The following is a 27,727-nucleotide window of genomic DNA, read 5'->3' as shown; positions in this document are numbered from 1 at the left end:
TGTTCGTGCTCGGTGCTGTTTCGTGTTCATCGGGAGAGATGCAGGAGGGGGCAGAGCACCGCTTTGGGACTCGTTCAGCTTTGCAACTTTTGATGCCATCGCACCTCCTTCTCTGGTCAAAGGTGTGCTCTCGGTCATCAGACTCAAACGTCACGAGGGAGAATATCATACTATGAAACCAACGTTCGGTGAAAATCGATAAAAACCGCATGATTTTTTTTAAGTTTCAACAAAATCTCGATAATATACGGCATGTTCGGGTGACATCTCATAATGTGTTTCAATTTGAAATTTTTGCGTGATAATAAAACATCACGCTAACATCCCGTATTTTTTCCAGAATTATTTTTAGAAATTTTCAAATGTGATTTTCATGATTTTTCTTTGAATGTTAGTTTTCTATGATATCCCCTCAATGTCACGGAAGAATTTCATATGAAACCAAGACACGACTATGGGAGCGCGTAAGGGCAACTCCAACGCACGGCGCGGATTTGATCTGGTTTTTGTCTGTTTGGGTTGGCCATAGGGGCGGCGTCCGGCCTCGTCCATGTGTTTGCAGGCCAGTGTGCCTGACCGACCGATACATTTCATCCGCGCGGCCAGTATGCGTCCATATTTTTACGCACTTTTTTTGCATACAAATCTAAACATTGCCCAAAGTTTAAATCACATACTTTAAATCAAATAAAAATCTCGTAGTTTACAAACCAAATAAAAAAATCATAAATATATTAAAAAAGAAAAAGAGCTGTCACATCGATAGGTTGCCAAGGTGAGTCCATGTATGCTTAATCAAATCATTTTGAAGTTGAATGTTAGTTGTCCAATCACGCAGTTCATGATAAAATTGGGTGAATGATGCAAACGTTGCGGGTACTCCATGCTCAGTCACAATATTTTCATCCTGAAATTGGAACCCTTGGACGAAGATTTTGTCCTCACGTTCATCCTCTATGATCATGGTGTGCATGATCACACAAATAGTCATGACCTCCCATAATTTCTTGGTGCTTCAAATTCTGGCAGGTTACCGTACGATGGCCCGTCGAGATTGAAGCACACTAAAATCACCACTAGTGCAGAATCGGGCATTGTCATAGTTGGTCCTAGGTTTTATTCATAGGCATGAATGTTTTTGTTTTCTATCATGTTTCCCAACACGCCGGAGTAGCCACTTAGGCGGTTGTAATTGAGGATTGCGAGTTGCTTCAGTCGAAAGCTATTTTTTGCTTTAAGCGAGACGATAGCCTCCTCTCGCTGAAGATTTAGGGGAGTTGATGTGTATCCCCCGCAACGACCCTGATGTAGTGCGCGAGAGCTATTTCTTGCTTTCTCAAGGAATCTTGCTCCGTCGTATGAAATGAGTCAACCCATTTTCTTCTCCTCCACTTAAAAACAACAGAGAAAAAGGCAGGATACCGTACGATGGCCCGTCGAGATTGAAGCACACTAAAATCACCACTAGTGCAGAATCGGGCATTGTCATAGTGTGTCCTGGGTTTTATTCATAGGCACGAATGTTTTTGTTTTCTATTATGTTTCCCAACACACCGGAGTAGCCACATAGGCGGTTGTAATTGATGGATTGCGAGTTGCTTTAGTCGAAAGCTATTTCTTGCTTTAAGCGAGACGATAGCCTCCTCTCGCTGAAGATTTAGGGGAGTTGATGTGTATCCCCCGCAACGACCCTGATGTAGTGCGCGAGAGGCAAAATTGGCAAATTTGATCTTAAAACGAAAGTATTTCACAAACTAAACTGTTTTAAAAAATATTTCACACTGCTGACCCTTTTGTGCAGCGCCCAACAACAAGGCGCTTGTTGAAAATATGCCCTAGAGGCAATAATAAATTGGTTATTATTATATTTCCTTGTTCATGATAATTTTTTATTATCCATGCTAGAATTGTATTGATAGGAAACTCAGATACATGTGTGGATACATAGACAACACCATGTCCCTAGTAAGCCTCTAGTTGACTAGCTCGTTGATCAATAAATGGTTATGGTTTCCTGACCATGGACATTGGATGTCGTTGATAACGGAATCACATCATTAGGAGAATGATGTGATGGACAAGACCCAATCCTAAGCCTAGCACAAAGATCGTGTAGTTCGTATGCTAAAGCTTTTCTAATGTCAAGTATCATTTCCTTAGACCATGAGATTGTGCAACTCCCGGATACCGTAGGAGTGCTTTGGGTGTGCCAAACGTCACAACATAACTGGGTGGCTATAAAAGTACACTACAGGTATCTCCGAAAGTGTCTGTTGGGTTGGCACGAATCGAGACTGGGATTTGTCACTCCGTGTAAACGGAGAGGTATCTCTGGGCCCACTCGGTAGGACATCATCATAATGTGCACAATGTGACCAAGGAGTTGATCACGGGATGATGTGTTACGGAACGAGTAAAGAGACTTGCCAGTAACGAGATTGAACAAGGTATCGGAATACCGACGATCGAATCTCGGGCAAGTATCGTACCGCTAGACAAAGGGAATTATATACGGGATTGATTAAGTCCTTGACATCGTGGTTCATCCGATGAGATCATCGTGGAGCATGTGGGAGCCAACATGGGTATCCAGATCCCGCTGTTGGTTATTGACCGGAGAGTTGTCTCGGCCATGTCTGCATGACTCCCGAACCCGTAGGGTCTACACACTTAAGGTTCGATGACGCTAGGGTTATAGGGAATAGATATACGTGGTTACCGAATGTTGTTTGGAGTCTCGGATGAGATCCCGGACATCACGAGGAGTTCCGGAATGGTCCGGAGGTAAAGATTTATATGTGGGAAGTCCTGTTTTGGTCACCGGAAAAGTTTCGGGTGCTATCGATAACGTACCGGGACCACCGGGAGGGTCCCAGGGGTCCACCAGGTGGGGCTATCGAGCTGCGTGGGCCAAGTGTGAGAGGGGACCAGCCCCAGGTGGGCTGGTGCGCCCCCCCACCAGGGCCCAAGGCGAAGAGAGAAGGGAAAAGGGGGAAACCCTAGGCTCAGATGGGCCTAAGGCCCACCTAGTGGTGCGCCCCCCCTCTCTCCCCCCTTGGCCGCCCTCTAGATGGGATCTAGGGCTGGCCGCCACCCCTAGGGGTGGAAACCTAGGTGGGGGCGCAGCCCTTCCCTTTCCCCTATATATAGTGGGGGTTTTGGGCTGCCATACACACGAGAACATCTCCTTGGCGCAGCCCTACCCCTCTCCCTCCTCGTCTCTTGCGGTGCTTGGCGAAGCCCTGCTGGAGTACCACGCTCCTCCACCACCACCACGCCATCGTGCTGCTGCTGGACGAAGTCTTCCCCAACCTCTTCTTCTCCCCTTGCTGGATCAAGGCGTAGGAGACGTCACCGGACTGTACGTGTGTTGAACACGGAGGTGCCGTCCGTTCGGCACTAGGATCATAGGTGATTTGGATCACGACGAGTACGACTCCATCAACCCCGTTCACTTGAACGCTTCCGCTTAGCGATCTACAAGGGTATGTAGATGCACTCTCCTTCCCCTTGTTGCTAGATTACTCCATAGATTGATCTTGGTGATGCGTAGAAAATTTTGAATTTCTGCTACGTTCCCCAACAGCGCTGCACTCTACTGTGCAACTCCTTACAGCCAGGCGCTGCACAGTGTAGTGCAACTCCTTAAAGTTAGGCGCTGCACAGTGTGGCGCCTAAGTATTAGGCGTTGCACAGTAGAGTGCAGCGCCTTAATGTCAGGCGCTACACAGTGTGGCGCCTAAATGTTAGGCGTTGCACAGTAGAGTGCAGCGCCTTAATGTCAGGCGCTGCACATTAGAGATCAGCCGGATGAAATACTTTTAAGAACAGTTTAATTTGTGAAATAGTTTCAATCTAAGGTCAAATTTGTACGTTTTGCCTACGCAAGAGCTATTTCTTGCTTTTTCAAGGAATCATGCTCCGTCGTACGAAATGGGTCAACCCATTTTCTTCTCCTCCACTTAAAAACAACAGAGAAAAAGGTGGAGGACTCACGGATTGAATGCTAGTCTCCGGGATGATGCGCCTCGCTCCTGACCACTACGCTAGCATTGGGTTCTTGCTAAGTAGCTCGGCGCAAACATAGTTGAAGTGAAGATCTGGTTTTCAGCCAATTTTCTATATTTTTCCTGTTTTTCTTTTTTCTTTTTTTCTTTCCTTTTTCTTCTCAATTTTCTTCATTCTTTTTTGCACTTTGTTTTCTTTCTTTCTTTTTTATTTTATTTTATTTTTTCTTCTCTTTTTTTGTTTGGTTTTCTTTTTTCTTCTCCATTTTTTGTTTTTTTTTCTTATGTTTGTTTTTTTCACTCTACTTTTTTGTATATTTCAAAAAATATATTAATAAATGATCAACATTTTTGTATACAAATGTTGAATAAGCAACTGAAAAATGTTGAATAAGCAACTGAAAAATGTTGAATAAGTATTTGAAACTTTTTTCAAATACTTGTTCAACATTTTTGATACTTATTCAACATTTTTTCAAATACTTGTTCAACATTTTTAATACTTATTCAACATTTTTCAAATACTCGCTCAACACTTTCTAATCTGTATTCAATATTTTTCAAATACTTGTTCAAATTTTTTAATACTTACTCAAAATTTGCAAATACTTGTTCAACAAAATTTAATACTTATTCAACATTTTTTCAAATGCTTGTGCAATATTTTTCAAATTTTTTTTAAAGATTTTTTTTGTATGCACAATATTTTAAAGTATGATGAACAGAAAACAGAATAATACGTAAATAATTTTTTGAGTAACTAATAAATAAATAACAGGTCGTGGCCTCCCGCGCTGCTGGGCCAGACCGTCTGGGGCTCACCCGGCGCGAGCGATCCCCCCTGCGCCCGATTGAGTTATCGCTCACAACATGGTGTGGGCTAGCCCGTTTGGTTTTCCCGTATTTTTGGGAAAACACAAAAAATTCAAAATGTATTTTTTCATAAATTTAAAACATATTTTGGGGATTCTGAACTTTATTTAATTTTTTAACTTGAAAAATAAATAATATAAAAAATATAAAAGGAAAAAAGAAAAGAAAACAGAAGACCAAGCATTTTCTAAATTTTTAGGTAAAACCCCCTAATATTTGGGTCAATCAACCTGCAGTACATCTGGAATAAATATTTTTCAAAATAATCATATCTTTTAAACCCCAACTCTAATTTCAACATGTTTTATATAAAATTTGATTAGAAAACTGTGTAGAATCTGAATATGATGTTATTTTTATCTATTAATTAATTAAACGAAATGCTATTTGAGGTGCAACCCAAATAATTGGCGCATGATCCGTCATTACTTCGTACAGGCATCGATTCGTATTGCAAATGAACGTGCAACACACATTGCTTTGTGCTACTTAGCAAGGACAGAGTGAGGGAAACGATAACACGAATCAATTACAATCCATAGGCATGTTGTACTTCCTGCAGCTTCTCTCTCTGTACATGTCCTATGATCGAAGACCCTACGTACGTAATCTTTTTGATGAAATTCGCACACGTACTTATCAATGGACTACACAATTCTTTTTATAGTGAATACACAAATAAATTTTGTAGCAAATACATACACTTATAAAACTTATGAACATCAGAAGTAGATGAAGATTTATTTTGAAAATATCCAAACAATTCTTGTGATAGTCATGGACGTTATTATTGGAATCGATATATAAGATCTTAATTTGTGTTTTATCCGCTGGCATGTGACGGTGTCACATATAGACTTTCTTAAATAGACTTAATTAATAGATGCGTCCTCCGTAATGTTGAACGACACCGACTGATTGCTATCTGAGCTTGGCCGTAGGTGCACGCCATCATTATTACGATTCAGAACCAAAGTTGAATCGAAATGAGAATAATTGCTTGGATAAAAAAATATTTACTTTTCCATTGCAACACACGGACATATTTGCTAATCAGTAATAAAAAAAATAAAAAATAAAAGAAAACCCTGTCCGAAAACGTTTCAAATCGGCTAGCTTGCAAGCGCGTGTAGCACGATTGATTTGTCTGCCCGTTGCTAGCGCTCGCAGCAGGCGATACACATCATCTGTGCATGACTTAACCGCGCTGCGCGTACCGGTTCGGCCATGCTAATATGAATTGGGTGAGGTGGCCAGCTGGTCTGCACCGTTAATCCCAGTGAATGGCTACAGTAGCCATTTCCTTTTTCTTACAGATCTGACCTATAATTTGCATTTGGGTTTACATAATACCCATTCAAATTCTGTTTAAACAATACGAATTCAAATTCTAAAAATTCAGAAACATGCACAAAGACAGTAGGGCTATTATAGTTTATAGGAAAATATTTCCAGACCCAACGCATGTTTGGAAATTCATTTCTGCAAATGGACTCGATATGGACCATTTAAATAATTCTATAATTAAATTAGGGTTTATAGAATAGCCAAATTTATCCCCAAACCCGAAAATGCATTGAAATCATGGCATGCTTATGAATGACATGCTCGCATCATAATTTGAAAATTTTGGGATGTGACATGATGCATTTGTCGGTGCTTCACGGAAACAATTAGAACATGTGGGCGAATAAATGTTTTTTTAGTTTAAGCTATGTTATTTTGAAACATGATGTCTGGATTGTAATATTTATATTTGAATTATTATTGCATTGTAGTATTTATTTTTGATTATTTTCAAGAAAGATGACTTGGAGAAAAAAAAGAGAAACAAATGAGTAGGCTATATTTATGGCTACCATTGAACGATCGGCACCGACTTGACAATCCATGGACATGTTGAGACGTGTTTGCAGACAAATAGAGGTGTACATTTGTAAGCCTTCAATGATGTTGGAAAAGAAAGGTGCGCTGTAAGACAGATTTGCGATGAGAGGGACTACTTGGAATGAAATAGGCGAGCGTGTCATCTTTTTTTTCTTTCTTTTAGAGCAAGTGCCATCTTGTGTTCTAATAATGCTGTTTGTGTGCCGAGTGGAAAACAAAATCGCACTCGTGTACAAGTGCAGGTGCAAACGGAACACGAACGTTCGGTCGAGAATTGGCCGGTGATTCTCGATTCGTGCACGTGTCACTTTAAAGACTGAATTGGGTTCAAGAATTCAAGTCACACTGTAAGACCACAGCGATCCACACGTTTGGGGCGTACGGAGATTTTCCATTGAAATTGACGAAAAACCACTATCACAATATCAAGTGATCGAGTGCCGGGCGTCCGGAGATTTCCATTGAAATTAACGGAAACATCACTATCAAATAAGGTGCATGCCAACAAAGATACACATGCATACCTACCCTGGCAGCCTGTAGCAAAATTTCCTGAGCCGGGTGCCGGTGCATGCACCAGGAAAGGAACCCGCAGGAGGATGCGAGATGTCGTGCAATGCTCGGGCACGCAACCCCCTCGCTCTATGTCGCCCTCTTAACAAGTACCCCCGCGTGCGATCCACCCACACGCCTTATAGCGCGGCCCGGCCCGTCGCGTCCAGCCACAACCCACCACCAAAGCCTTGCCTCAACAAGCTCTGCTGCTCCTGCGTTGCTCCGTCGTCAGTCCGGCACCGCTCCCGAGCCCAGAGATGGCCTCCGACGGCGTGATCACGCACCGCAACGTCGACGTGAACGGGGTGCGCCTGCACGTCGCGGAGGCCGGGCCGGCGGGCGCGCCCGTGGTGCTGCTGCTGCACGGGTTCCCGGAGCTGTGGTACACCTGGCGGCACCAGATGCCCGCGCTGGCCGCGGCGGGCTACCGCGCCGTCGCGCCCGACATGCGCGGCTACGGTGACTCCGACGCGCCCTCCGGCGGCCCGGACCAGTACACCGCGCTGCATGTCGTCGGCGACCTCGTCGCGCTCGTCGACTCCCTCGGCCAGAAGCAGGTCTTCGTGGTGGCGCACGACTGGGGCGCCTTGATAGCCTGGAGCCTCTGCCTGTTCCGGCCGGATAGGGTGAAGGCACTGGTCGCCTTGAGCGTCGCCTTCAACCCTCGGAACCCGGCGGTGAAGCCCGTGGACGCCTTCAGGGCTCTGTACGGAGATGACTACTACGTCTGCCGCTTCCAGGTATGTACTGTACTAGATACCATGCAAAAGTCTAGTTTTATTAGTATTTTTTATTTAACCATGCAGAAGAGCTGTATATATTCATCATTAGATAAGAGAATAGTACAGCATGCGGCACAATCCCCGACGGATGACCCAATTAAGGATGCTCCTAGCACAATCACCGACAACCAACGATCTATACAGAAGTAACAGATCAGTAGAACCAAAGTAAAAAAGCAAACAAGGACCATATATAAACATAAATTGAACGAAACTGCTCCACATACAACACTTATTGTTCAATCTTCGTACCATCAAGCAATCCAGCACCCCTCGTAGCATATGCAGTCGGATGCCTCAAACGTCTGCGTATACGGTCCGGTTACTGACCGGTCATGAAAATTCGATCCAAATGAACTCTTCAACAGGTCTCAAACATCCAGACTAACTGACACCCCACATATTCAGCTCAAATATGAAGAGGATATGGAACGTCCGGGCACGTCCACCATGTTGGACCCAATTTACGCTGGTCCACTCGACCTCACATATATTCCTCCCCACCCCTGGCCGGACCAAACCCTAGCCACTTCACTTCACTCCACTCCCCTCTGCCACCCAAGCTCCTGTTCGACGATCTCCAACCATCTCCGGCATGGCTGCCACCGGATCCGACTCCTTCACTTTTAGATCCTGACCCTGAACTCATCCCATGCGGCCCCGAGAAGGAGATGGTCGTTCGGCTTGCGGTCCGCCGCTCCTGGGAGAAGGCCCGTGCGAGGCAGCGTTCGGACTTCTTCCGTCAAAATGTTCGACAAGCCCCAAAAGGAGAAATGTGGTCCCCAAAGCCCTAACATATCCCTCATCATACGGTGGGCGAGGCGTGCAGACTTCACAGGCCAAGCTCTAGGCAGAGAACATAAGATTGTCATCTTCTTAGCCAGCGTGAGGAGGGGGGTCTAGCCGGAACGTTCACCCGGAATGGTGATAAAGAGGTCTAATGCCTCCCGCGGATGATCTCCTAAGAAGGATTTGGTCCATCGGTAAGGGTCGACATAGCACCGAGGACCAATAGAATGGCAAACTCTCGAGCCCTGAGCTCCTGGTGCATGGGCCCACTCTGGTGCAATTCTTGCGGTGGTTGAGATGTCTACCTCGAGTGAAAAGATCAGGCTAATGAGAAACACGCTACCACTTGGTGTTTTCCCATTGGCGTCCAGCTTGAGAAGCTACATATTCGTCCTTTGGTAATGTGATGCAGTGAAACACATGAAACCTAAGTTGGCCAAGGCCCGCAAATGGTGTATCATGCGGTGAAGGATTCTTCGAGTGCGCCATCATTCTAGCAATGTGTAACATCCTCGATGCGGCTATATCACTCACTTGTCGAGGCACGACTTAGAGGCATAATCGCATTAAAAGCAATGTCGCAAGTTAGACAATCTTCACAACATCCCATGTAATATAAATAATAAAAGGGGAGATACATAGTTGGCTTACACTCGCCACGTCAATCAAAATACATAAATATCATTACATCAATCAAACACTCATGACCCGACTACAGCGCCAAAATAAAAGAAAACCCCAACATGCGACACGGTCCCGATCGCCCCAACTGGGCACCACTACTGATCGTCAGGGAAAGAAACATAGTAACGGCGTGAGTCCTCGTCGAACTCCCACTTGAGCTCAAGCGCGTCATCTGGAACGAAGTCATCGGGCTCTGCATCTGTTTTGGAAGTAATCTGTGAGCCACAGGGACTCAGCAATCTCGCACCCTCGCGATCAAGACTATTTAAGCTTATAGATAAGGCAAGGTAAATATGTGGAGCTGCAGCAAGTGACTAGCATATATGGTAGCTAACCTGTTCGCAAAAGAGAACGAGAAGAGAGAGGCAAAGCGCGAACGAGTAACTAGAGAGCAACCTACGGCAAGCATTACTCCAACACCGTGTTCACTTTCCGGACTCCGCCAAGAAGAGACCATCACGGTAACTCACACAGTTGATTCATTTTAATTAAGTTAAGATTCAAGTTATCTACAACTGGACATTAACAAATTCCCATCTGCCCATAACCGCGGGCACGGCTTTCGAAAGTTTAAATCCCTGCAGGGGAGTCCCAACTTAGCCCATGACAAGCTCTCACGGTCAATGAAGGAATATACCTTCTCCCAAGACATTCCGATCAGACTCGGCATCCCGGTTCCTCAAGACACTTCGACAAGTTAAAACAAATCCAGCAACACCGCCCGAATGTGCCGACAAATCCCGATAGGAGCTGCACATATCTCGTTCTTAGGGCACACTCAGATGAGCTCTCCATACAACTAAAACCAAACCTCGAGTTTCCCTGAGAAGGCACTGCACAGGACTCTAGTTTGGACCAACACTCAGAGGAGCACTGGCCCGGGGGGGGTTTAAATAAGATGACCCTCGGGCTCCGGAAACCTAAGGGAAAAAGAGGCTAGGTGGCAAATGGTAAAACCAAGGTTGGGCATTGCTGGAAAATCTTTATTCAAGGCGAACTATCAAGGGGTTCCCATTACCACCCAACCGCATAAGGAACGCAAAATCTGGGAACATAACACCGATATGACGAAAACTAGGGCGGCAAGAGTGGAACAAAACACTAGGCGAGAGGCCGAGCCTTCCACCCTTTACCAAGTATATAGATGCATTAAGATAACAAGATAATATAATGATATCCCAACAAGTAAATAATGTTCCAACAAGGAACGGCCTCCAATCTTCACCTGCAATTAGCAACGCTATAAGAGGGGCTGAGCAAAGCGGTAACATAACCAATCAACGGTTTGCTAGGACATGGTGGGTTAGAGGTTTGACATGGCAGATAGGGAGGCATGATAAGCAAGTGGTAGGCATCGTAGCATAGGCATAGCAAAAGAGCGAGCATCTAGCAAAGCAAAGATAGTAGTGATTTTGAGGGTATGATCATCTTGCCTGCAAAGTTGTCAGAGTTGACCGGATCCTCGAAAGCAAACTCAACGGGCTCCTCGTTAGCGAACTCGTCTCCCGGCTCTACCCAAACAAGACAAAACAAGCAAACGGAACACAATCAACCACGTGCAAAGCTCAAACAACATGATGCAAACATGGTATGCTATGCGGGGTGCGATATGTGATGCATATGCAAGATTTGACAAGGAATGAATGAACCTGGCCTCAACTTGGAAATCCAAGTGTTCCACTAAAAAGGTGAGATGATTTCGCTTGAAAACGATATAAAGAACGCCGGAATCGGAGTCACGGTTTGGAAACGGGAAGCAATTCAAATATGGCACCGCTCTGCAATTTACAGCAAGTAGCCATCTAAATGCAACAAGATGAACATGCTACAGCACTCAAACATGGCAACAAAATACATGGCAGGGATCCATTCATGATTCTTAACAAAAGATGAACACTGAGCTACGATCAATTCATCCATTAACAGGTTCAAACAAGTATGGCAAAAATGCATTTGGTAAACAGATTTCAGACTTAGTGAAATCAACACTTGTCTGGAATTTCAGATCAGGTAGCACACTTTAGAGCATGAAAAAATATATGCTACAGGTAATGAACATAGCAAAGTAAATCATGGCATGGAGCTACTCAAAGAGCTTAACAAAAGTCCCTTAGTGACCTCGAGCCAAAAGGGATCAGAAAATACATTTGCAAGCATGAGAACATGGCAAAAACATAAGCAGTTCTCAGACTTAGTGAAAAACTGGAACATGCAAAAACAGATATCAAGTAGGCATGTTTACGAGCTCGATGCACTCACTACAGAGCAAGTCATGACAATCTAAGCATACACCCATCAAGAATACACATTATACAAGCTAGACATGGCAAGAACAATAACATAGCATGCACGGATCAACTACAACATCCTCGGCAAAATTGCTAACAAGTAGACAATCTGCCCAGATTCACGAAATAGTAAAAGTAGAGCTCGATTGACTCAAGTTAGAGTGCTCCATAATTGCAAACAAAGACATGGATGGATAAAGCACTACAAGAATAACAAAACATCCTTACTGATCATCCTCAAAAGAGGCACGAATCACTAGGAAACAATATGAACATATGGCATATAGAGATAAACAGATCAAGGACTTAGTGGAATTACTAATTCCCTGAAATCAGCATTAACAAATGCTCTACTTTGCAAGTTTGTGCTAGTCACCACACACATCACAAAAATACATGGGTTGTACCTCTAGATAAATGGCAAAACATATAACAAAACACATGAAGAGCTCAGGGGCATATCATGCACACAATAATTATGGCAAAAATGACAAATAGCTAATTGGAGCAGCAGATCTGACAAGTATCTCAAATAGCATTCTTCCAACAGCATTTCGGAGCAGATCGGGGCGCGGGCCGGGAGGGCCTGTGGCGGGCTTCGGCGGGCCGGTGGGGCGGCGAAGTGGGCGCGGTGGCTCGCTCAGTCAGGGAGCGACACGTGGCGCGGTAAGGGCGGCGGACATGTCCGGCCGGACGGAAAAATGTCCGCCGGCGCGTGGAGACGAAGGGGACTAGGGTTTCAGAGGAAGGAGAAGGAGAATTTCGGAGGGGGTGCTAGTTTTATAGGTAGGAGGAGTTAGGAAGCTCCAAATGGAGTACGGTTTTCGGCCACGCGATCGTGATCGAACGCTCTAGATGATGGAGAGTGTTTTGGTGGGTTTTGGGCCAAATTGAAGGGGTGTTGGGCTGCAACACACACGAGGCCTTCTCGGTCCCTCGGTTAACCGTTGGAGCATCAAACGAAGTCCAGATGGTACGAAACTTGACAGGCGGTCTATCGGTAGTAAACTAAGGCCGCTTGGCAAGTCTCGGTCCAATTCGGAAATGTTTAATCCCCACACACGAAAGAAAGGTAGAAATGACCACCAGAGGAGAACGGAGCGCCGGAATGCAAAACGGACAACGGGGAAAATGCTCGAATGCATGAGACGAACACATATGCAAATGCAATGCACATGATGACATTATATGAGATGCATGACAATGACAACAACACACGGAGACAAAAACTCGAACCCGAGAAAATAAAATAACTTAAGGCCGGAAACAACAAGAGTTGGAGTACATATTCGGTAAATCATATCCGGGTTGTTACAACACTCCACCACTATGAAAGGATCTTGTCTCGAGATCTAGGACTGAAAGAACGCCGGGTACTCAGAACGGAGGTGATCCTCGCGTTCCCAGGTGGCTTCACGGTCGGAATGGTGTGACCACTTGACTTTGAGGAATTTGATTGACTTGTTGCGAGTCTTGCGTTAAGTCTCTTCAAGAATAGCAACGGGGTGCTCATGATAAGAGAGATCTTATTGGAGCTCAATGTCTTCGAAGTTGACGGTGCGTTCAGGAGTCTTGAAGCACTTTCGAAGCTGAGAGACATGGAACACGTCATTCATATTTGCAAAGTTTGAAGAAAGCTCAAGTTGATAGGCGAGATCGCCTCTCTTGCTGACGATCTTGAAAGGTCCCACGTATCTAGGGGCAAGCTTCTCTTTGATACCGAAGCGATGAGTACCTTTCATTGGAGAGACGCGGAGGTAAACATGATCTCCGATCTCGAAAGCCAAATCACGGTGCTTATTATCATAGTAGCTCTTCTGGCGGGATTGGACTGCTTTGAGGTTATCTCGAATGACTTTGCACATTATCTCTACCTTTGTGATTAAGTCATTTTTCAGAAGTTGACGTTCACCGGTTTCAGCCCAGTTGAGAGGGGTACGACACTTCCTGCCATACAGAATTTCAAATGGGGCCTTGCCCGAACTTGCTTGAAAACTGTTGTTGTAGGAGAATTCAGCATATGGAAGACAATCCTCCCATTTCATGCCGAATGAGATCACACAAGCCCTGAGCATATCTTCAAGAATCTGGTTGACACGCTCGACTTGACCGCTAGTTTGCGGATGGAAAGCTGTGCTGAAGCGGATGTTGGTGCCCATGGCCTTCTGAAAAGAATCACAAAACTTGGAGGTAAAGATGCTGTCACGGTTTGAAGAGATCACTTGCGAAATACCGTGCAGAGAGACAATTCGAGAGGTATAGAGCTCCGCCAATTGAGCTGCAGTGATAGACTCTTTGATAGGCAGAAAGTGAGCCACTTTAGTGAGTTTGTCGATGCCAACGAATATAGCATCATTGCCACGTTTGGACTTTGAAAACCCAGTCACGAAGTCCATCTCAATGTGGTCAAACTTCCATTCTAGAATGGCAAGAGGTTGGAGGAGACCAGCTGGCCTTTGGTGTTCTGCCTTCACTCTTCTGCAGACATCACATTCATTCACGAACTGAGCAATCTCGCGCTTCATTCGAGTCCACCAATAAGCCTGCTTGAGGTCCTGATACATCTTCGTGCTTCCAGGGTGGATGGAGAGGAGAGAATTGTGAGCCTCGTTCATGATCACTTTACGAAGGTCACCTTTGGGCACAACAATACGATCATCGAAGAAGAGAGTGTCCTTGTCATCAAGGCGGTAGCACTTATACTTGGGTTGACTCTTGGCAATCTCAACCTTCACCTTTTTCACCATAGCATCAAGAAGCTGGGCTTGGCGAATCTGGTCTTCCAAGGTAGGAGAGACTTGAAGGTTGGTGAGGAAACCTTGAGGAACAACTTGCAGATTAAGTTTGCGGAAAGCTTCACAAAGCTCGGGTAGATAAGGCTTGAGAATCAGACTGTTGCAATAAGCCTTCCTGCTCAATGCGTCAGCAATCACATTGGCCTTGCCTGAAGTATACTCGATACTCGGATTATACTCTTGAATCATTTCGACCCATCGAGTTTGCCTGAGGTTGAGATTAGGCTGAGTGAAGATGTACTTGAGACTCTTGTGATCAGTGAAAATGTCCACTTTTCTTCCTAATAAGAGATGTCTTCGAGTCAAAAGAGCATGCACAACTGCCGCCAACTCGAGGTCATGAGTGGGGTAGTTCTTCTCATTGGGCTTCAACTGGCGAGAGGTATAAGCCACAACTTTATTCTCTTGCATCAACACTGCGCGAGACCTTGGAGAGAGGCATCGCAAAAGACCTCGTACGGTTTGGATTCATCAAGAGGAGTCAGAACTGGAGCAGTGATCAATTTCCCTTTCAAAGTGTTGAAAGCAATGTCACACTCTGGAGACCAAACGTACTTGACGTGCTTATGGAGAAGATTTGACAGAGGCTTCGCGATCTTAGAAAAGTTTTCAACGAATCTTCGACAGTAGCTTGCGAGACCGAGGAAGCTACGGAGTTGCTTCACGTTCTGAGGTGGTTCCCAATTAACAATTGCAGACACCTTCTCAGGATGCACCGCAATGCCCTTGGCAGAGATGATATGACCAAGATAAAGAACCTCATCGAACCAAAATTCGCACTTGGAGAACTTGGTGTAGAACTGGTGTTCCCTGAGCTTATCGAGAACCAAACGCAAGTGCTTGGCATGATCTTGTTCTTCGAAAAGACCAGAATGTCGTCGAGATAGACCAAAACGAAGTCATTGGTGTAGGCGTTGAAGATGAAGTTCATCATGCGAGAGAAAGTTGGAGGAGCGTTGACGAGGCCAAAAGACATGACAGTGTATTCATATGAACCAAAGCTTGTCCTGAAAGCCGTCTTGGGAATATCTTGCTCACAGATTTGAATCTGGTGATAACCTATACGGAGATCAAGCTTGGAGAATACTTGGGCACCTTTGAGTTGTTTGAACAGCTCGTTGATATTGGGAAATGGGTACTTGTTCTTGATAGTCTTCTTGTTCAATGGACGGTAGTCAACACAAAGTCAGTCCGTTCCATCCTTCTTCTTCACAAAAAGAACACCACAACCCCACGGAGAAGAACTAGGTCGGATGAGACCCATTCTCTCTTGAATATCGAGTTGCTTCTTCCGCTCCTTCAACTCTTCAGGTCCGAGCTTGTAAGGATGTTTGCACACCGGTTCCGTGCCAGGCTCAAGATCGATGACGAATTCAACTGGCCGGTGCGGAGGCATTCCTGGAAGCTCTTCTGGAAAGACGTCTTGATATTCGCAAACGACTGGAATTTGCGAGATGGCATCCAGTTCACCCTTCTCATTGAGAGAAAACAGGCGGATGGTATCATCACGAGCGGCAAAGACAATTACATCCTTAGACGAATGAGTCAATTGAATCTGCCTGGCTGCACAATCAAGATGCGCCTTGTGCTTAGAAAGCCAGTCCATTCCGAGAATAAGATCAATATCCGAGTCGCCTAGAACAATAGGGGAAGCTAGAAATTTGTAGTCGCCCAACGTGATAGTAATATCCGAGACGCAGAAATTAGCTGTCATTTGCTTGCCTGGTGACACGATTTGCAAAGAATTTTGCAGATACTGATAATCGCACTCATAATTCGATGCAAAAAATTTGGAAATGAAACAATGCGATGCACCAGTGTCAAAAAGAACTTTTGCAGGAATATCGTTAACAGGAAGGTTACCCATGATGACATCTGACGAGTCCTCTGCTTGAGCTGCATTCAGCAAGTTGACCTTAGAGTGCTTGGGGTTATGCTTGACCACAGCTGTACTTGCCGATCTCACAGGAGGAGGAGGAGGGACACACCTCTGGTTGAAGCATTTGTTGGCATAGTAACCCTTCTGTTGGCACTTGTTGCACGTGACCTCAGAAAGCGGACGGTGATACGGAGCACTCGATCTTGAAGCTTGAGACGAAGTCTTGTTCTGAAAGCCAGGGTTGGGTGGGTGGGAAGATCCACTGCCACCTTTGCTCTTCTGATACGGCTGATGAAACGGAGGGGAAGGAAGCCAAAACTTCTGCTGCTTGGCCACTTGAGTAGAGAAAGAAGGAGTAGCATCTCTGACTCGCTTCTTGAAAGCATCACACCTCAGTTGAGCAGCCTCTTGCTTCAATGCCATGTTGCAGAACTCATCGTACCTCAAGGGCTCAAAGAGAATAAGAGCTAGCTGGATTTCTTCTCTGAGACCACCCCTGAACTGGTACATCATGCTCTTCTCGTCAGGGACGTCCTGCTTAGCAAAGTGGGCGAGCTTCTGAAACAATTTGTTGTAGTCATATACAGACAAAGAGCCTTGCTTCAGGTTGCAGAATTCCTCACGCTTGCTTTCAACCACGCTCTGAGGGATATGATGAGCTTTGAAGTCTTGACGGAATTCATCTCAGGTAATCACACGGCCTCCTCTGGAATCCTTGTATTGCTGGAACCATTCTGCAGCTTGATCTTTGAGTTGGAAAGAAGCGAACTTGACAAAGTCCTCAGGCCTGACGTTACTGCACTCAAAATGCTTGCACAGATCCACGAGCCAATTGTCAGCATCAGTTGCCTCAACACAATTGCTGAAAGTCTTTGGCCCGTTAGTAAGGAACTGGTTGAGTGTAGCAAAGTGATTCTGATTGTTGCCTTGGTTGCCTTGGTTCGCTTGATTGCGCTCTTGAAGAATTTGCATGATCAACTGCGTGTTTGCATTGGTTGCGGCCATCACAGCTTGCCATGCCTCCGGAGGAGGTGGAGGTGGTGGCGGATCCTGATTCTGATTCTGATTGCTGCTTTTAGCGGGAGCCATCCTGAAGAGGGTGACAACCGTTAGCACATTGCCAGATAAAATGAAGCTGAATCAAACGGGTTGGAATTGCAACATATAGTCTTCACATCCGAACAAAATGAACGAATGCATTCCACTTGAAATGGTCACATATCCATAAATTGAGAAGCCACTTAGAATTTAGGTAGAGGAATAAATAAACAAGGTACGGATCAAGAACGAATACTTGGTAAGAAATCCCAATCTCAAACCAAATATCCGTGGAAGAAGAACTAGAGCTACAAGAATTCCCACCTATGAAACTCCCGAACCTTTCCGGTTATGCAATCAGGTGTTGGGGACACAGGGGAAGCATAATATCTCACCCAAATCTAGCAATTCCTACATCCAGCTGTATCCATCCTTCAACACATAACCGAGAAAAATTTCGGAAACCATCTACCTCAACCTTCGAAAAGTATCCGTTATACAAATTATGACAATACTCCCGAACTCCCGCCCCAGTACTGAGTGGCGTCGAGGTTATCTCACCAACGAACTGCATAAAAGAGATTTTCGATGTCGGCGTACTAAACTCAGGTATTCCAGAACTGCAACGATAAAATTGTGACGACAACACCTCGGAGCTCAACTCCCTGGGACACTGCCACAACCCCTAAAGACAGGAGGCACCAAGTACAATGTTCTCATCACAAAACCATCGGAACGATTCCAAGATACCCGCGTGATCCTAAATTTTTTTTAGTGAAATTTGAGAAGAGAATAGTCAAAACTCTACGTCAGGATGCCTTACCAGAGCGATGAGGAGACTGGGGAGTAAAAAGAATTCCTAGCTCTCCGATATATAATTCCTAAATGACTCAAAACATTTTTCTAGACTCAACTCGGCCGCTAAAAACGATCAAGCAGCGGGGGCTCCTAAGGGCGGGGAAGGCTCTGATTACCAACTTGTAACGCCCTCGATGCGGCTATATCTCCCACGTGTCGAGGCATGACTTAGAGGCATAACCGCATTGAAAGCAATGTCGCAAGTTACGCAATCTTCACAACATCCCATGTAATATAGATAATAAAAGGGGAGATACATAGTTGGCTTACACTCGCCACGTCAATCAAAGTACATAAATAGCATTACATCAATCAAACACTCATGGCCCGACTACGGCGCCAAAATAAAAGATAACCCCAACATGCGACACGGTCCCGATCGCCCCAACTGGGCACTGGGCACCACTACTAATCGTCAGGGAAAGACACATAGTAACGGCGTGAGTCCTCGTCGAACTCCCACTTGAGCTCAAGCGCGTCATCTGGAACGGAGTCATCGGGCCCTGCATCTGTTTTGGAAGTAATCTGTGAGCCACAGGGACTCAGCAATCTTGCACCCTCGCGATCAAGACTATTTAACCTTATAGGTAAGGCAATGTAAATATGTGGAGCTGCAGCAAGCGACTAGCATATATGGTGGCTAACCTGTTCGCAAAAGAGAGCAAGAAGAGAAAGGCAAAGCGCGAACGAGTAACTAGAGAGCAACCTGCGGCAAGCATTACTCCAACACCGTGTTCACTTCCCAGACTCCGCCGAGAAGAGACCATCACGGTAACTCACACAGTTGATTCATTTTAATTAAGTTAAGGTTCAAGTTATCTACAACCAGACATTAACAAATTCCCATCTGCCCATAACCGCGGGCATGGCTTTCGAAAGTTCAAATCCCTGCAGGGGAGTCCCAACTTAGCCCATGACAAGCTCTCACGATCAATGAAGGAATAGACTTTCTCCTGAGACATTCCGATCAGACTCGGCATCCCGATTCCTCAAGACACTTCGACAAGTTAAAACAAATCCAGCAACACCGCCCGAATGTGCCGACAAATCCTGATAGGAGCTGCACATATCTCGTTCTCAGGGCACACTCAGATGAGCTCTCCATACAACTAAAACCAAACCTCGAGTTTCCCTGAGGGGGCACTGCACAGGACTCTAGTTTGGACCAACACTCAGAGGAGCACTGGCCCGGGGGGGTTTAAATAAGATGACCCTCGGGCTCCAGAAACCCAAGGGAAAAAGAGGCTAGGTGGCAAATGGTAAAACCAAGGTTGGGCATTGCTGGAAAATCTTTATTCAAGGCGAACTATCAAGGGGTTCCCATTATCACCCAACCACGTAAGGAACGCAAAATCCGGGAACATAACACCGATATGACGGAAACTAGGGCGGCAAGAGTGGAACAAAACACTAGGCGAGAGGCCGAGCCTTCAACCCTTTACCAAGTATATAGATGCATTAAGATAACAAGATAATATAATGATATCCCAACAAGTAAATAATGTTCCAACAAGGAACGGCCTCCAATCTTCACCTGCAACTAGCAACGCTATAAGAGGGGCTGAGCAAAGCGGTAACATAGCCAATCAATGGTTTGCTAGGACATGGTGGGTTAGAGGTTTGACATGGCAGATAGGGAGGCATGATAAGCAAGTGGTAGGCATCATAGCATAGGCATAGCAAAAGAGCGAGCATCTAGCAAAGCAAAGATAGTAGTGATTTCGAGGGTATGATCATCTTGCCTGCAAAGTTATCAGAGTTGACCGGATCCTCGAAAGCAAACTCAACGGGCTCCTCGTTAGCGAACTCGTCTCCCGGCTCTATCCAAACAAGACAAAACAAGCAAACGGAACACAATCAACCACGTGCAAAGCTCAAACAACATGATGCAAATATGGTATGCTATGCGGGATGCGATATGTGATGCATATGCAAGATTTGACAAGGAATGAATGAACCTGGCCTCAACATGGAAATCCAAGTGTGCCACTGGAAAGGTGAGATGATTTCGCTTGAAAACGATATAAAGAACGCCGGAATCGGAGTCACGGTTTGGAAATGGCAAGCAATTCAAATATGGCACCGCTCTGCGATTTACAGCAAGTAGCCATCTAAATGCAACAAGATGAACATGGTACAGCACTCAAACATGGCAACAAAATACATGGCAGGGATCCATTCATGATGCTTAACAAAAGATGAACACTGAGCTATGGTCAATTCATCCATTAACAGGTTCAAACAAGCATGGCAAAAATGCATTTGGTAAACAGATTTCAGACTTAGTGAAATCAATACTTGTCTGGAATTTCAGATCAGGTAGCACACTTTAGAGCATGAAAAAATATATGCTACAGGTACTGAACATAGCAAAGTAAAGCATGGCATGGAGCTATTCAAAGAGCTTAACAAAAGTCCCTTAGTGACCTTGAGCCAAAAGGGATCAGAAAATACATTTGCAAGCATGAGAACATGGCAAAAACATAAGCAGTTCTTAGACTTAGTGAAAAACTGGAACATGCAAAAACAGATATCAAGTAGGCATGTTTACGAGCTCGATACACTTACTACAGAGCAAGTCATGACAATCTAAGCATACACCCATCAAGAATACACATTATACAAGCTAGACATGGCAAGAATAATAACATAGCATGCACGGATCAACTACAACATCCTCGGCAAAATCGCTAACAAGTAGACAATCTGCCCAGATTCACGAAATAGTAAAAGTAGAGCTCGATTGACTCAAGCTAGGGTGCTCCATAATTGCAAACAAAGACATGGATGGATAGAGCACTACAAGAATAACAAAACATCCTTACTGATCATCCTCAAAAGAGGCACGGATCACTAGGAAACAACATGAACATATGGCATATTGAGATAAACAGATCTAGGACTTAGTGGAATTATTAAGTCCCTGAAATCAGCGTTAACAAATGCTCTACTTTGCAAGCTTGTGCTAGTCACCACAAACATCACAAAAATACATGGGTTGCACCTCTGGATAGATGGCAAAACATATAACAAAACACATGAAGAGCTCAGGGGCATATCATGCACACAATAATTATGGCAAAAATGACAAATAGCTAATTGGAGCAGTAGATCTGACAAGTATCTCAAATAGCATTGTTCCAACAGCATTTCGGGTATCAAGATGAACTCAAATGAAAATGAGGCAATGAGATGAAATGATGTACTCTCTGAGGTGAACATTTTGATATGCTATATGCCCAAAACGGAGCTACGGATGCGGAGTTATAGCATGATGAAAAATGCAAAAAGTTAGGGTTTCGGGGCAAAAGGTCAACCGATCCCGATTTGGATCTGGAGGGCACTGTAGCGGCGCGAGGTTCGGAGGGCTCGCCGGCCGAAGGAGGAGGACGTCGGCGGGGCGGCGAGGCGCGGCTGGGGACGGAGCGGGACGACGGCTCGGCTTGGCGGCGGAGCGGGCCGGGAGGCGGCGCGGCGGCCGGACCCGACGAAGACGGCGGCGGCTGGAGGCGCGAGGCGCGGGGCAGAGCAGATCGGGGCACGGGCCGGGAGGGCCTGCGGCGGGCTTCGACGGGCCGGTGGGGCGGCGAAGTGGGCGCGGCGGCTCGCCCAGTCAGGGAGCGACACATGGCGCGGTAAGGGCGGCGGACATGTCCGGCCGGACGGAAAAATGTCCGCCGGCGCGTGGAGACGAAGGGGACTAGGGTTTCGGGGGAAGGAGAAGGAGAATTTCGGAGGGGGTGCTAGTTTTATAGGTAGGAGGAGCTAGGAAGCTCCAAATGGAGTGCGGTTTTGGGCCACGCGATCGTGATCGAACGCTCTAGATGATGGAGAGGGTTTTGATGGGTTTTGGGCCAAATTGGAGGGGTGTTGGGCTGCAAAACACACAAGGCCTTCTCGGTCCCTCGGTTAACCGTTGGAGCATCAAACGAAGTCCAAATGGTACGAAACTTGACATGCGGTCTACCGGTAGTAAACCAAAGCCGCTTGGCAAGTCTTGGTCCAATCCGGAAATGTTTAATCCCCACACACGAAAGAAAGGTAGAAATGACCACCGGAGGAGAACGGAGCACCGGAATGCAAAACGGACAACGGGGAAAATGCTCAAATGCATGAGACGAACACGTATGCAAATGCAATGCACATGATGACGTGATATGAGATGCATGACAACGACAACAACACACGGAGACAAAAACCCGAACCCGAGAAAATAAAATAACTTAAGGCCGGAAACGGCAAGAGTTGGAGTACATATTAGGTAAATCATATCCGGGGTGTTACACTATGGCAAGGAAAATGACCACTTGGGCATCCCAAAGGAGGAAGGCCTCATTTTCACAATGGGAATGATGTTCATCTTTTGCACAACCCTATATAGCCACATGAGGTTGGCTTTTCAGTTCATATAGGGTTCTGACAGATGACCATTGGGTCCTCAACTCTACGGGCACACTGAGTGAAGGGTTATAACGAGGTGCACCCCGTGGGTCGAAAGATGAACCCCTCCCATGAGAGACTTCATGCATCATGGTTTAGGACACGGTTCTCGGACAAGAAGTGAGGGTGTTACCCACAGGACACCAGTTGGGGGCAGACTTCGTCGGCCTACCAAACGCCACTCAATACTCTAAAGGAATTAATGATATGCCCAAAAATGGGCCATTAGCTAGATTCCCCCAGCTGGGAGCCAACTGAATACACTGTATTCTACTCGTCGGCAGCTGTCGTCCATGGCATCCTCGCCCGGTGGATTATGCTAGGTGACCCATCTGGGAAGGGTGACGAGGCCATGCTCACCTTGCCCTCTGGAGCATCAGCTCCACAATGAGAGTACTCCTTGATCTCTTATGCTTCAACATATGCGAGGAGATCCATCATGTGCTGAATGCGCTTGAGTGCGACACACAATGGAATGGCGTCCTGGGCAGCTTTGGCCCCCAAATCAGGCAAGCCATTCGGTGAAGGCGATGAACACCTGAGAGGCTGACACTCGTGTGGAACCAAATGCTCTAAAGACCATGTGAAGAAACTTTACTCAAAGGACACTATCGAGGAAAGCCCAGAGAGATGCCTCTCCTTCTAGGCCGCCAGGTGGCCTCCCTTGACATAGGCACAACTCTTGAATTCAGGTTTGCCAGCGTGTAAGATAAGATACCCAAATCCTCCTTCTCCACCTCGTCCACGGCGAGGCGATCGGAGGGCATGGCCATGGAAGAATTGGAGGCCTCCATGTTCCCCTCGACAACGACATTGTTCTGTTCAAGAAACATCATAGAGGGAGGGAATCCTAGAACACCAGCACTGTGCCTTGTGGGGAGGGAGGACGAAGGCCCGCCCTATCTTCATCGGTACCTGTCAGAGTCATCTACTCCAAACCCCCGGCTGGTCATTCTTCGCCCACTGAAAACTAAGCCACCACTGGCTCGGAAGAAACAAAAGCATCGGAATAAGGGCAAGGCTTCCTATGCTCACTCGCCCTAGCTACCCAGGCTTTATAGAGGCACATGGGCTTGACCGTCGGCCCTGAAGCGACACCATGACATTTTGAATGTTGATGACATCGTGACACGAGGCCATTCGAGTAGTCAACCCTGGACCCATCTCAAGTTAAGAAATGTAACCCTAGCCATGTCGGTATACAAGGCGAAGGTTAAGGATAGGCGCAGTGGGAAAAAAGAAGAGAGAAAAAACCCTAGGATGGATGCCACCCTGAGCCACCAGCAGGGTGAGTTATAACCACAAGAGAAGATCTCGCCAGCGATCCTTTAGATCTCTGTCGACCACCGTTGGAAATAAAGACAACCAAGGCAGGAGTAGGGTATTACCTCCTTTCCAGAGGCCCCGAACCTGGGCAAATCCTCTCATTGTAACATCTTACATTCCAATTATACCGCATGCGCTCCTTCGAACAATCTCTCCATCCTCCCGACGGCACTGACCGTATGAAACTCTGACACTTGTTCTAAAATTTAGTTAATAATTGAATCAGACAGATACATGTTGTACAATGTAAAAATAATTAAATTCCTCCTTAGCTAAAAGTGTTTTCATGCTAGTGATGAAGGTACTCTCCAAGTTACCATTCTATTTACTACTTCTTGTTTCTATCAATCTACCATTCCATAAGATTGGTTGACTCTTGTGTAATTTTGTGACAAAGGAACGCAATGTTTTATTCCCCTATCACGTATGTGGCATCTTCTCTGGTGTGGCGAGGCTATAATGGATCTTTGCCTCAAAGGATATTCATAGGATATTAGGAGGATTTTGATCCTTAGGAATTTTCACATGTATGTTGTTTAAATCCTAGGATTCATGGAATCCCCAACAAAAAATCCTAAGGATGGCATTGCATTATGTTTTAGAGAAACTTTCCATCGACTCAAACAACTTATTACACTTCCTTTAATTATCTATATATTTCCAAACACTCTTTGTTTTATATTCTTATAGTTCTCTAGCCATGTAGAATTCAACATGACATAACAATGTGATACTACGTTTTATTCTATTGCTAGCTTTTGAGAATCACATGAATCAAAGATGCACTAACTAAAGTCATTTCATTTTCAACTCTCATATTGTCTCTGGAGTTGCATTAAAAATTATGATTGAGCTACTTGTAAATCTAATTTATAGGAGCCTGGAGCAGTTGAAGCAGAATTTAGGCGCCTTGGTACAGAGTTGGTGCTAAGAAAGTTTTTCGCTTATCGAACTCCTGGCCCACTTTTCATCCCGAAGAGCGGATGGGGCTCACCAGATGAGGAGGTGCCCTTGCCGAGTTGGATCACGGAGGAGGACATCAAGTACTACACGACCGAGTTTGACAAGTCTGGTTTCACCGGGGGATTGAACTACTACCGTGCTTTGAATAAGTAATTATAAGTTGCTTACCTTGGAATCTTTTCCCTTTAGATTTTAACTTTATGAATAATTATAATTATAACTATTACCTTAACGTAAATATGTGGATCTGAACTTAAAATATGATTCAAGGCTTTAAATGTTTTGCATAATGATATTTTTTATAGGTATAGGGTTTTTTTTGGGAGAAAGAGGGGTTGGATTTCTAATTAGATATATCATCAATATTTGAAATGACGTACATACATACACAATTATGTTTGAATTCTGTTCTAGATAAGAAAACTAATAATATACACAATACTATAAATTCTGCTTTTTCAAAAACAATAATTAATTCATTTAGAGGTGATTAAATGAATAAGAGAAGGTTTCTCCAAAAGGTGTCCCAAGAAATATTTATCATAAGTTTGTAAAGATTGTCTCACAAGCAAATTCACCTTTGCTATAATGGAGCAAACGTTGTAATTTACGACACATGATATATTAATATTGTCATTTACTTGCGCAAAACTTTATACTTTTCTATTTTTTTGGTAACAATGCCACATTGTTAAGTTTTATTATAAATCAATGGTGTACGTCATCCACAATACACTCGTAGAGACATAATTACTCTAGATCTCCCAAAGAAATAGTCACAAAAAGTATTTCTAGGATGACTCAGTGACACCACACAATGTTTTGGTCTAAACAACCATATTTGGTTTGTTTCTGTGCAGAACATGGGATCTAACTTCACCATGGACCGGAGCTGAGATAAAGGTGCCAACCAAGTTCATTGTTGGTGATTTGGATCTAACATACAATACTGCAGACGCACAAAATTTCATAAACAAAGGAGGCTTCAAAAAGTTTGTTCCATTACTGGATGATGTGGTGATAATGAAGGATGTCGCACATTTCATTAATGAAGAAAAACCAAAGGAAATTAGTGCACATATAATCAGCTTCATAAATAAATTCAGCTAAAATGAAGTATATCAAATGCATCCTGGAATAAGGTCAAAATGTGCATGCTTGTTGGAACTTTACATTCAGGTCATTGTATTATTATGTTATACATGTACACATATATGCATGCAACTATTGTTTTTACTATAAATTTCACTATTTATATCATATGTGATGTTTAGTCCCACTACACCTGCTCCATAGGGTGTGTTCCTTGGTTGTTTCTTGGTTTTCTAGTGGAAGGGTTATTCCTTGTTAATTAAAAACAAGCCACAAGTGCTAATAACAAACGTAAAAATTTGTTATGGTAATTAATACAAACCGATTGTGGGGTGCTCCTTGTTTCAAAAAACAAGGCACTAATCTCTCTTGGTCAAGTTTTTTTTATAATGAACCGTTGTGCCATTGGTGAAGAGACAAACTACCCGAAAGTGAATAAAACAATTTGAAGGGTTGTTTTTTCAACCATCTGCAAATGATTATGTTTATACCACATTTATATTTGCCTTGACGATGATCAATGCCATGGATTTTTTGGCAACACATAAGCTGTTTGCTTGAGCAGGGGAATGGACTCTAAGATTTTTTTCATGCTTCGGCCTTTCCTCATCTTGTAAATGCGACAGAAAAACAACAATCAAGAAATTAGGTGAACCATTTGAATGATGTTTCTGGTGAATTGCATGTAAGTGATTATATTAATATTGAGTTTGTAATTGCCTTGTATATTTGCAACGGCAACAACAACGATTGTTGGCCATGTGCTTCGTTGTCTTGCCAGGGCAACCCAATAATCGGATCGATACAATGCTCGACCGACCACCCATGTCAAATGACCTGAGGCATTGGAACCGAGAACCCCCACCTAAAACCACATGAGCAGAAGGAGGCAAAGCAAACCGAATAGATGATTAGTCCTAGGGGAGCGCAGTCGCCAAGAGCGTGCAACCACATACACCAACTGGCATGGCTGCAGCGTCCAAAGGCCAGGTAAACATGACAAAACACGCCATCTAGCCAGACCGCAATGTCCAAAGGTCATTATCGTTCTTTCCATCTAGTAGGCATGTCATGCTATGTCACTCACTGATATGTCTCCAACGTATCTATAATTTCTGAAGTATTCATACTATATTTACATCATTTATTTATGTTTTGGCACAATATTTATTTGAACTAACCTATCAATCCAGTACCAAAGTCCAGTTCCTGTTCCTATAGTTTTTGGAAAAACACATCAAAAATTCACAAAGCCGGACTGAGCTGATTTTTTTTTGAATTTTTGTACGGAAAATATCTGATTTTGGATAAAGGAATCGTCGTAAGGCGGTGCCTGTGGGTGCACATGGTCTCCCGGGGTGTCATTGGCCCCACCCGCATGAGGGACCCGTGAGGGAGCTGTGAAGGTCCATTGGGGCTCTTCTTTCTCTGCAAGAAAACTAATTTCATGGGGAAAAGCTGCTACTTGTGA

At 44.7% G+C, this 27,727-nt stretch overlaps 1 protein-coding gene across 1 annotated transcript; it reads left to right on the top strand.

Annotated features, from left to right (window-relative positions):
* Positions 1-7,448: 7,448 nt before the first annotated feature.
* Positions 7,449-26,424, top strand: LOC125523906 (epoxide hydrolase 1). The gene is made up of 3 exons (XM_048688971.2): positions 7,449-8,062; positions 25,078-25,313; positions 26,025-26,424. The coding sequence occupies exons 1-3, from the start codon at positions 7,580-7,582 to the stop codon at positions 26,272-26,274; spliced, it is 969 nt and encodes a 322-aa protein (XP_048544928.1). The 5' UTR covers positions 7,449-7,579; the 3' UTR covers positions 26,275-26,424.
* The last annotated feature ends 1,303 nt before the right edge of the window (positions 26,425-27,727 follow it).

This window comes from Triticum urartu, chromosome 7A (genome assembly GCF_056163025.1).
Source record: "Triticum urartu cultivar PI428250 chromosome 7A, HENAU_Tu73, whole genome shotgun sequence".
NCBI classification, from domain to species: Eukaryota; Viridiplantae; Streptophyta; class Magnoliopsida; order Poales; family Poaceae; genus Triticum; species Triticum urartu.
This window is presented reverse-complemented; position numbering and strand designations above follow the sequence as displayed.